The sequence below is a fragment of the Ipomoea triloba genome, chromosome 12, assembly GCF_003576645.1.
Source record: "Ipomoea triloba cultivar NCNSP0323 chromosome 12, ASM357664v1".
Classification (NCBI taxonomy): Eukaryota; Viridiplantae; Streptophyta; class Magnoliopsida; order Solanales; family Convolvulaceae; genus Ipomoea; species Ipomoea triloba.
This window is the reverse complement of record NC_044927.1, coordinates 9,627,849-9,640,397: the sequence shown is the minus strand read 5'-3', so window position 1 is coordinate 9,640,397 and position 12,549 is coordinate 9,627,849. Positions and strand designations below refer to the sequence as shown.

General features: G+C 34.3%; 1 protein-coding gene across 1 annotated transcript; it reads right to left on the bottom strand.

Annotated features, from left to right (window-relative positions):
- Nucleotides 1-2,608: 2,608 nt before the first annotated feature.
- Nucleotides 2,609-3,580, bottom strand: LOC115998520 (abscisic acid receptor PYL4-like). The gene has a single exon (XM_031238103.1). It carries the CDS (start codon nucleotides 3,459-3,461, stop codon nucleotides 2,826-2,828), a length of 636 nt encoding a protein of 211 aa, XP_031093963.1. The 5' UTR covers nucleotides 3,462-3,580; the 3' UTR covers nucleotides 2,609-2,825.
- Nucleotides 3,581-12,549: the final 8,969 nt, after the last annotated feature.

Here is a 12,549-nt window from a genome sequence, read left to right as displayed (position 1 = left end):
CAGGATAGGAAGTCACGGTGGGACTCACGGTGTGAGTGTCAGCGTGAGTTCAATGATCAGTTTCTGATCAGCACTCACGCTGAGACTCACACCATGAGTCTCAGCGTGAGTTTCTGATCAGAAACCACACTGAGGACTCACGCTGACACTCACGGTGTGAGTGTCAGTGTGAGTTCTTCAAATTGACCTCCACGCCTTCGTTTTGCTCCTTTGTTCTCCGGTGTCCCCTTGGGTGTTTTCCTTATGCTTTAAAGCCNAATTTTTGCGCCATTTCATAGCCTCCAGGATAGGAAGTCACGGTGGGACTCACGGTGTGAGTGTCAGCGTGAGTTCAATGATCAGTTTCTGATCAGCACTCACGCTGAGACTCACACCATGAGTCTCAGCGTGAGTTTCTGATCAGAAACCACACTGAGGACTCACGCTGACACTCACGGTGTGAGTGTCAGTGTGAGTTCTTCAAATTGACCTCCACGCCTTCGTTTTGCTCCTTTGTTCTCCGGTGTCCCCTTGGGTGTTTTCCTTATGCTTTAAAGCCTCGTTTTCTCCAAAGATTAACACTTTTTCATGCTTGTTTGCTCATTGCTCTGTCATTTCTTCCTTCAAACAAAATACAACAAATTAAGAGTTATTCCACATTCCTTTACATAATATTTGAATAAAAAGCAAGCATAAACAAGCACAAATATGATGCCATTTAATGACATATCAAGCATACCTATACTATGTAAGGATCGTCAACTGAACACTATGATTGTGTCATTTTTCTAGTTCCAAAAAATTAATTTTCATTCATGTGGATGATTGTTGGAAAAATTAGTTAAATTAGCATTTAAAGTGGTCATTTTGTGGTATAATTTTTTGAGAGATCTTTTCTGATTTGGGTCAAGTCAAAGTGGACGAAGTTTATCCTATGTGAGAAGTTTAATTTGATATATTAAACGCTGAAAATGGATAATTGGTGAATGAAAAATTGATTCTCAAAGTGTACCATTTGTCCTACATTGGAAAGGGAAGTTGGTTTGCACGCACTAGTATATATATGCAATTAAACTTTTTAAAGAGTTTGAATTGTATAGCATAAAGACCATCTCTCTTGTGCAAAGGGGGAGGGCATACATCAAATCCAAAAAGTTTGGACTCATGTGCGCACCCACGACCCGGGCACATGTTTTAATTTGTAACTTTTTTACTCTCTCTAAAAATTTATGATTTTCTCTACATACGAAATCTCTCTACATACTTCTCTATATTTTGTCAAACAATTCTATTACAAATTACTAAGTGTGCCAAAACTTCCATTGTATCATAAAAAATTAACGCTTCAACACTCCTAAAACCCTCGGGAGAAAGCAAATCAGCTTTAAGAGAAGTGTGAATATCAAATGTCTTGAATTTTCATTTCGTTGGTTCTTATGGATTGAAATTTTTAAGAAATATTTTATTTCGAAATTTTCTTTGAAACCTTCTTACAAAACATATCAAAATCAATAATTAAAAGTGAAAATACTATTATCAACTAACCAAAAGGGAAATAAACTTGTAAAAAAATTGTGAATAATAATGTGGTTTGGTCTTGTTTGAGGGGACAAGAGCTCATGGGAATTGAAAACGTGAAGATGAGTAGAAAAGAAGCGTGCAGTGAGCTAGGAAGCTAGCGCATGAGGATCATTAATAAAGGCCGGTCGCCGGCCGGACTGTAGTGCCCACTTGCACCCTCCAACTTGCACTCCAAAATATATTCAAACCACAACCCAACAAACAATTTGCAACTTGCATATACACCCCATGCCCATTACATTCTTTTTTGTACGTTAACTAATTAAAAGCTTGCAACTTGCACTTTCTTTTTGTCTTTTATTTTATTTTATTATCATCATATTAATAATACTGCATCACCTAATTGGTATCTCCAACCAAAAAATAAAGTTCAATTCCTCCCCACTTGCACCCTTGATTGGAATTGGCTGGTGATTCCCATCAACATTTTTCCATTCAAATAATCTAATAATTCTTTTCCCATCTAATCTGATTTTTTAACAAAAAATTATCTTGTAATTGGTAATCCTACTCCTCCATTATGCCCAAGTGCTTTTCCCCTTCAAAAAGTGAAAAAGATTTTTATCTTTTTAAATAATAAAAAAAATCCCCAATGTTAAAGATCGAACCCGGGTAAATGAGAATATATATATTATATAACCTGATTTTATGATGATTCATAAAGCCAATTATTATGTAGTGTGATGGTAGCTCTGTTACCATTTCATTTCAAATAGGTGGTCACATGATCGAACTCATGGTAGATGCATTGATTTTTGGGGCTGAAATATGCAGAATATATATTGAAAATTAGTAAAAAGTGGGTCATTTAATAATTTTTTCGAAAACAAGTAAAAAATGTAACAATTTTTTGCTATTTTTAGTATTCAACAATGAAATGAAAAAATTACCCCATATATATATACATGGATCTTTAGTCCAATATATTGTGTCGTTGATTATTGTAGTAGAAATTTTGTTTGTATGATGAGTAGAATTAGGTCTTGTGCCTAGGGATTTTTGAGATTTTATATGATTGATTAGAAGTGATTGAGGAAGAAAAGTGGTGAATATACAAAACCTAATAAATTAAAGTTCATTCATCTCAAAGACAATATAATGCAACAATAGCTGGCTAGCTGAAACAAAAACTTAAGGATAATATGTATGTACTATATGTACATAATGATGAATTCACAATTAAGTTATCTCAAGAAATCATCAGAACTCACAATGCCTAGCTAAGATCGATCTCGATCCAGATAATCAATGTTGACATTTTCATATTAATTAGATCCGATCCCTTCAGTTGTTGTTTCGTCGGCCGGATTCTGGGCGATCTGCGCCAGCGACTGGAGATTGCATTTGACGATAGTGTCGACGAAGACGCAGGTTTCGTCTCTCGTGTTTCCCGGCGGGACATCAACAACGTAGGACTCCACGACGGTGGTGGTCCCGCCCACGTCCGCGTGGAGGGTGGTGACGGAGCGGTAGTTGGCGAGGCGGTGGTCGCCGTCGACGACGCTGAAGCTGATGACGTGGCGCTCCTCGTCGAGGATCTCGAGCCGCTCGGTGCTGCTGCCGGCGGGGAGGCCGGAGATGACGCGGACCTCGCGGAGGGTGCCCACGTCGCCGTCCCCCACGATGACGTCGCAGCTCTTCACGAAGTGCTTGTAGGCCTGCGGGTTGTCGAAGCGGCGGACCACGGACCAAACGGTGGAGACGGGGGCGGAGATCCGCTGGATCACGGCGGAGCAGCACTGGTTGGGTCCCACCGGATGGGCGTGATAGCGGGCCACCGTTTCCGGGACCTCCGAGGCCGCGGCGGCGCAAGATATTATATGCGATGAGCGCCGTTGAGATTGCTTGCGAGTGCTGATTCTTTGAAGTAGAACCGAAGTCTTTGGTGGGTTGGGAGCCATTTTGTTTTCAGATGGGTTCTTGATTCTATACACGCATATATAAGTGAAACTTTTTTTTTTTTTTCCAATGGGACAGACTGAGAGAATATGTATATATAAATGATAAATGAAACGCTTTGGAACCTTAACTTTTTTTTTTTTTTTCCAATCAAAGGATGCAAAGAGCAAATAACAAAATTAGATGAATCTAGGTCAAATCACTAATTCAATGGTACTTGATGTTGACAAAGACGGATATTATTAGAAGGAAACTCAAAATTATAGAATTCAAAATCAAAACTGTCATAGAGGATATCTAACCTTGCATCCAAATTAACTTACATGTATCTTGCAAGTTAATTATAACTCTCTAATCTCAATTCAATAACTTTCTAATGACTTTTAGGCATGGTTGCAGTAGGCACTAGGGGCTAGTTAGACAATAGAATAGTGCCTAGGCGGCTAACTATAAAAAAAAAAATTTAAATAATAAAAAAACAGTGCACATGTGCACGTGTGCTGGTGTATATATATCCGCACGTTCTCACCTAAGGATTGATTATCATATGATTAGGATTATATACATACATACATAAATACATATATATATATATATATATATATATATATATAGAAATAATTTCAAGTGTGGCCGTGCTCTCCCGTGCGGCCGTGCGGTCACACACCACTCAATGTTACGAAATTTAAAAAATTTAAAATATATATATATATATATATATATATATATATATATATATATATATATATATATATATATATATATATATATATATATAATTTAAAAAATGGCAAGGCCAACTCAACCGAGTTAACTCTGCCGAATCGGACGAGTTAACTCGGTCGAGTTCACCACGAACTCGGCCGAGTTGGGCGGCTAAGCAGCCGACCGCCTAGGGGTAATTTGTCTCGGCTTAGGAGCGTCTAGGCCAATTTTTGCAACAGTGCTTCTAGGGTATGGAAGTTGGAGTACTTATTATACAGAGTATTAACTTACCTTAATGTTTAATCTTCTAAACAACCACCATTATATATTGAGTTGCCCTCCAACGTACATGTTAGTGTAAATTGGAGCACTATAACTAACCTCGATTATAATAGCCTAAATATTGAATTCAAGAAGTATAAATTGATGAAGCTTTATAACCCCAAATATTGAATGAAAAATGAATGAATTTCTTGGTAGTTCAAGGTTACAAGGACGTACGCTATTATATTAATTTCAAGAGTTTGAACCCTTTTTTTGGTACATTATATATGGTAGTATTTTAGTATTTATAGACTTTGATGGTTTCTAGTTGTTACAATAGATTATTACGTGAGATTTGGCATGCATGTATCCTAGGTAACTGCCTCACATATAGCAGTGGTTATACCGTGGTCATTGATACTACAGTTCATCTCAAAAGATATTGCCTTATATTTGTTTTTATATTATCGAATATCGAATGAAACGGTAGATATATCGAAATGTAACTGTAGTTGTGTTGAAATGTAACTGCAGTGTATATGAACTGATACTGAATAACAGTTTCACATTTGTGTTTTATATTATCGAATGAAACTGTAGTTATATCGAAATGTAACTGTAGTTACGTTGTGTTGAAATGTAACTGCAGTGCATATGAACTGATACTGAATAACAGTTACACATTTGTGTTTTATATTATCGAATGAAACTGTAGCTATATCGAAATGTAACTGTAGTTACGTTGTGTTGAAATGTAACTGCAGTGCATATGAACTGATACTGAATAACAGTTACACATTTGTGTTTTATATTATCGAATGAAACTGTAGCTATATCGAAATGTAACTGTAGTTACGTTGTGTTGAAATGTAACTGCAGTGTATATGAACTGATACTGAATAACAGTTTCACATTTGTGTTTTATATTATCGAATGAAACTGTAGTTATATCGAAATGTAACTGTAGTTACGTTGTGTTGAAATGTAACTGCAGTGTATATGAACTGATACTGAATAACAGTTACACATTTGTGTTTTTATATTATCGAATGAAACTGTAGTTATATCGAAATATAACTGCAGTTATGTTGAAATGTAACTGCAGTTGTGTTGAAATGTAACTGTAGTGTATATGAACTGATAGTGAATGTCCCGGAACGGAGGTCAATTCATCTGTTTGTTTTCATTAATCAAAAGGACGTCGTTTTGATGCGCGGTCCACGATATAATTTGCGCACATTTAGGGCTATCAATGTGAATCTAGGGAAGTTATAACAAATTTCAGGAACCCTCCGAGGCATTCAGTGGGTCAATTAGTCCTCCAAAGCGACTAGATAGGTCAATGGGTCCGATCTTCCTGACACTTTGCTATAAATAGTATAAGTCTTACTGTTAGGAATGAATATAATTATCTTCTTATATATTTTGATGATATTGATTGTTGTAATTTTAACGATTTAGAGTACGTCTCCAAAAGTTTAATTTCTTTATAATAGCCCTCTTGGGTTTATCTTTGTATAGACCAAGATTAAGACTTAGTCGTTGTTAAGCCTTTGTCGCAAACCTGTATTTGTACGATGCTTTATAGTTGACTGTGTTCACTATTAGCAAGCCTTATCCGGCAGATTTTATATTTGGGATTTTAATTAGTAGATCTTGCTCTCATGATCAGTAATTCTTCAGCAAACTCGATAAATAGATCTCAACTCCGCTATATATAGTTCATCCCCAAGTCAATGGTAGACTATTCAACTCATGTGTTAACGTCTTCTGGCAGATGTATTATCATCTTACTATGACTAGAAACCAAGTCTCAGTAAACATTTTGTGCAACAGATATTAGGTTTACGAGTACTCTGACAGATGTACTTTTGACAAAATCACTACAAGGAATGTCCTTTGTCCTTTTCTAAAAAAGAGTTATTGGGCACTTTTCTCGAAGACTCCGGACTAGAAGTTATCTTTTGATAAGTAGCATACATTATTTTTGAACCTACACCAATTATAGACATTATTTTTGTGGATGTTAATTTAATTTAAATCTTTATATATGCAACAACTATTCAAAATTTACATTCTTTATATGCGCTATTTATATACAAAACTTTCGTGTATGTTCCTTTGAATTCTTTATATGCAGAATAAAATGAAGAGGGGAGGGCAGGAGGGAAGATGCATTATATTGTTATTCCGATGCACATATGGAATATAAAGAATGTGCAAGTAGGTGTCTAACATGGAAAGATATTATTTGTGGGAGATAATAGGAGGAGTTTGGGGTTGGAGATGAAATGGTCACTTTCAATTCCGACTTTGGTTAAAGAGTGATATGAGGTGTTGCCCTACTTTCAAGTGGTTGAGATGCTGTGTGGCAACCCATGTGATATGTGAATCTAAGCTATTCGCATATTCTACACTCAGATTTTTGCTTATAATAAAGCTAAGTAAAAAAGCAAGAAAGGCATTACATAGAGGATGCCATTGGTTATGGATGTGAATATATATGTGATGTTGATATAAGACTATATATAAGAGAATCAACTTGTTGCCACTTGAAGCTCATATTAATAGCCCATTGAAATATAAATATACAATACTATTACTAAAATTGTCTATCACTGTAACAATTCTGGATGAGAGAAAATTTACTTTTTTTTACGATCAGGTCACGAAGTGTCCTGAGCAGTTCTAATTGTAGGAGGTACCTTTAAACTCGTACCATAGTTAGACTAATCTCCATTTGTATCGGATCGACCCAATTAAAAGGTAAAGTGCTGGCCAAATTGATTTTTCTATACAAAGAGGAATATTTTTAGGTCTTTTGAAACTTATTTTAACTTTACGCCACATTTTTATTGAGAATTTCAATGTAAATAAAAGTTTACTTGTTGATTCTTCTCTATTCATTTTACAAAGTAAAACATACCAAGTTGGCATCATCTCCACATTTTGAGCTCTGATCTTATTTATCGTACCAAATTCTTTTACCTTTGCATTATTTGTATATTAAATTAAACTACCATTTCAACCTCTATTTATTCATCTCTTCCTTCTCATCTATATTTATAGTATAATATAACCAATATGTAATATTTGAATTTAGGAAATGGAATATGAATTTGTAACTAACAGGGAGATCATCAGTATCTATTATATATTGTTTTATTCAATTTTCTTGTGAGTTTGTAATTGTGCCACTTTCTCATTCATCAATATTATTAGTAATAATAAGTTTCTTCCTTTATTAGCAGGTACAATTTCAAAAAGACGGCATTACTTAGTGAAATCTCATGTTATACATCATATATACAAATGCTAATATTTTTTAATATTATTTGATCATTTCAATGTTAACTAGGAAATGATAATAAATTTGTAAATAATATATACATTTTCTCAAGTTACACACTATCCAATCTTCCATATAGAAATCCCATCCCTATTATTATGTTAATTTCTATTGTGTTGAATAATTTGGAACCGAATTGCCCATGCATTATCTAGATTGATTACTTCTTCACACTTATGTGAGGCCGTCTCACGAATCTTTATTCGGTGAGGAGGGTTGGGTCAAGATGAAATGTAATACTTATACTAACAAATATAATACTCCATACTAATTAAGAATAAAATATTTGTTACTTATAAGTATTACTCCGTACATTTTATATATTGACCCGACCAGTCTCACACAAATTTTTGCCTATCTTGATAATTTGTTTCTTTGTCTAACTATGTTCTGAATCTTGATTTAACCATTTAATGAAATTTCTTTTTACTTTAAATTTTAAAAATAAATAAATAAATAAACTCAAGGGCTGCATTTTGGAAATTGGTACAAAAGGCTAAGATCAGTGGTTCCCAAAAAAAATTCAACTATAGTCAATCTTAAAAAAATTCAACTATAGTCAATCTTACGGGTGTAAATGAGCCGAGCGGCTCGCGAGCCGCTCGGTCAAAGCTCGACTCGAGCTCTAATGTCTTAGGCTCGTGACTCGTCGAGCTGCTCGCGAGCCCCCCCCCCCCCACACACACACACATATATATATATATACTAGACAGGCACACGCGATGCACGTAATGCAAGGCCCAACACAGATTGATATGTAAAAGTTTCACACAAAATACAAAATATATGTTCGGATGATTGTAATAATTAACTAATATTATTACATAATTTGATTTAAGTTAGTATTATCAATTTCTTCATACACGTTGTCATTAATGATATATTGATAGGATCATTGTACTACTAAAATACATATGATATGGGACATATCATGTTGCCTTTAATAAAATCATCATTAAAATATTAAATAAATTTATAACTTTAAAAAAGATTGTAACGTCAGTAGTATAAACAAACTGACATTGTTAATAATTACAGAATTATTTTGAATTTTAAAGACAAAATGGCGTGCTCTTTTTTACGTTCGTTTTGTTAAGGAAATCAACGTTGTATGTTTTACAAAATAATAATAATAATAATAATAATAATAATAATAATAATAACAATAATAATAATAATAACAATAACAATAACAATAATAAGGGAAAAGGACTAAATAGGCCCTCAAACTTTACAGGAAAAGTCAATTAGATACCTAAACTTTTTAAAGGTGCAATTAATCATTTTAACATTTTATTTTTGTGTAATGAAACCCAAAAATAGGTTAGTGACCTGTGATAGCAGGTCACTAGGCTTCAGGCATATTTTCTGATTAAAAAACCGACTGCCGGCGACCAGCGCCGGTTGCCAGCGACCATCTCCGGCGAACAGACCACAAAATGGTCGCCTTCTGCGAGAAAGCAACTATTTTCTGGTTGCCTTCCCGGAGAAGGCGACCGGATCTTGTCGCCTCCTCTAGGAAGGAAACCAGTTCTGGTCACCTCTCATGGAGGCGACAAGATCTAGTCGCCTCTCATGGAGGAGGCGACCATAGTTCTGGTCGCCTTCTATAGACGCGACCAGATCTGGTCGCCTCGCATGGAAGAGGCGACCAGAGTTCTGGTCGCCTTTCTCTGCACAATGCGACCGGCGACGGCAACCGTCGCCGGTTGCCGAACTATCGCGTGAAATGATGTTGGAATGGGAATGACTTGTAATAGCAGGTCAATTGCACGCTATTGGACTTCATTGTCTCGATATAACATGTTAAAAAGTATAATTGCACTTTTTAAAAATTTAGAAACTTAATTAACTTTTTAGGTAAAGTTTAGGAGCTTATTTGACCATTTTCCCAAATAATAATATAAAAATAATAATAATAATAATAATAGTATTAGTATATATTTTATGACGTTTGCTTAGGAAAACCGAAGTCATTTTAAACAATTTTAAATAACTTTTTTAAGAAAACAATATAATGTCGGTTTCCTTAAAAAATCAACATATGTTCCTATTAAAAACTAAAAATTTATAAATGACATCGGTTTTTTTGAATAACCGATGTTGCATCATTATTATTATTTTGTTAAGGTAATGACAACTGGTTTACATATAGAACCGACATCGTTTGATAATTTTTTTAACAAAGAAGTACGACATTTTAAAACTTGAAGTGCGTTGATTATGTTCTTAAGGTTCTTTAATTTGTTTGTATGCTTAAGGTGCGTGGTTTGTGTAATTTACGTGCGCCATTTTAAAGTTTATCTAAAGAGCGGAGTCGTATATAATATTTAAAAAAATTAAAAACAATATGATAAAAATCAACATTATCGTATCTATTTTATAAATTTATTTAATATTTCATAAATTTTAAACTTCCTTATTCGTGCAAAGCTCCACCTCACAACACACCCACTGAGCACAAGTATGTTACTACACATCATTTTTTCTGTTCATCCCAAAAAAAAAAAAAAAACAAAAAAAAACAAAACAAAAAAAAAACTTGTTGGGAGAAAAACATTGCAAAAATGGAAAAAATAAATTAGTTAATACAAAAGATTAAATTATACGAAATACACAGTTTTGAAATAAATAAATATACAAGCATTGGGCAAGCACCTTGTGCTTAGATGACAGAGTAGTGGCTCTCCCATATGGGAGGTCATGAGTTCGAGCCTCGGTGGAGGCGATAGTGCCTCTTTGCGTTCCAATAGGTTGAGAAATTATGTTCGAAAAGAATCTAATAGAGTTAGAGGCACACCAACTTGTGGTTTGTGTAATTAATGCGCATTCATTTTAATGCTTACGGTGCTCACTTTTTAAAAAGTGTATCCTAAAGAGCGGCGTCGTATATAATTTTAAAAAAATTAAAAACAATAAGATAAAATCGACATCGTATCTATTTTATAAATTTATTTAATATTTTATAAATTTTAAACTTCCTTGTTCATGCAAGGCTCCGCCTCTCAACACACCCGCTGAGCACATGCATGTTACTACACATCATTTTTTTTGTTTGTTCTTTCCAAGAAAAAAAAAACATCTTGTAGGGATAAAAAAACATTGCAACAAATTCGGCCTCTAATTAATTTTATGTTTTAAAAGACATTTGTAATTATAAATGCCATATTTGATATGATTTTTAAATATGCAAAAATAAAAAAAAATAAAGTAGTTAATACAAATGATTAAATTATACGGAGTAAATAGTTTGGAAATAAATAAATATACAGACATTGATTAAGGTGTGTGGTTTGTGTATTTAAGTTGTGGACTGGAAGGAGTTTTCTTCTTACCCGCCGGAGTGTGATGAGGCCTTCAACAAGGACCTCATGCGTGCCACGCAGTGTCGAAGAGTGAAGGATACCTCCTAGTTTGGTCTAGCCCTTGGGGTCCCCCCCCCCCCCCTCTCCTGTTTTGATCTAAAAAAAGTTGTGCCATTTTTAAACTTGAGGTGCGATGCTTGTGTTCTTAAGTTTTTTGTTTGTGTGCTTAAAATGTGTGTGATTTGTGTATTTAACGTGCATCATTTTAATGCTTAAGGTGCTCACTTTTTAAAAAGTGTGTCCTAAAAAACCGCGTCGTATGTAATTTTTTTAAAAAAATAAAAATCAGCATCGTATCTATTTTATAAATTTATTTAATATTTTATAAATTTTAAACTTCCTTGTTTGTGCAAGGCTCCGTATCACAACACACCCGCTAAGCACAGACATGTTACTACACATCATTTTGTTTGTTCATCCCAAAAAAAAAAAAAAATCATCTTGTAGGGAGAAAAACATTGCAAAAAAATATGACTCCAATTAATTGTATGTTTTAAAAATCCTTTGTACATAGCATATTTAAAAATCATACAAATCTATCATACTCCATATAATTTAATCCTTTGTATTAACTGTTTTTTTTTTAACTTTTACATAATTAAAATTCATATGAAATATAGCATTTATAATTATAAATGTCTTTTAAAACATAAAATTAATAAGAATTATTTTTTCATTCAAATAATATACACGAGGATAGAATATGAAGAATACAAATGTGAGCACCTTAAGCATTAAAATAACACACCTTAAGTATACAATTCACGCACCTTAAATACACAAACAAAGCACCTTAAGAATACAAACCACGTACCTAAAATTTTAAAATGAGGCACATTAAGTACACAAACCACGCACCTTAAGCACTCTCTGTATATTTGTTTATTTCAAAACTATTTACTCCGTATAATTTAATCTTTTGTATTAACTATTTTTTTAATTTTTACATATTTAAAAATCATATCAAATATTGCATACTCCTTCGACCGTTTCTTCGGGGCACAGTTGAATGTCAATATCATGAATGCGAGGTGCAGGATACTAGGCGGATAAACCCGGGTGATAAGTGCAAAAGATACCACTTTTATAAGGTTATTTGTGGATCGTTTAGTATACAAGTTAAGGCTTTTATGAACGGTTTAGTCTTAAATTGCCTTAAAATGCTTTATATTGTCTTAGTACCCCATTCTACGCTTTGTTAATTGTTTTGTAGGTAAAAAGAAGTGCAAAAAGGTGGAAAATGGCAATATTTCGGAGAAGGATTTACAAACCGAAGTTGGAAGGCAAAATAGGCCTTGGACGCGCAGTGGACGCCGTCCAGCGTGCGTCCAGCCCGCGTCCAACGTCCCAAAACAGCAGAAACAGAGCAGAATCAGAGAGCTCTCTGATGGACGCCCGGGTGGACGC

Excerpts from the sequence above, each read along its gene's own strand:
- LOC115998520 (XM_031238103.1), bottom strand. The coding sequence starts at position 3,461 with ATGGCTCCCAACCCACCAAAGACTTCGGTTCTACTTCAAAGAATCAGC.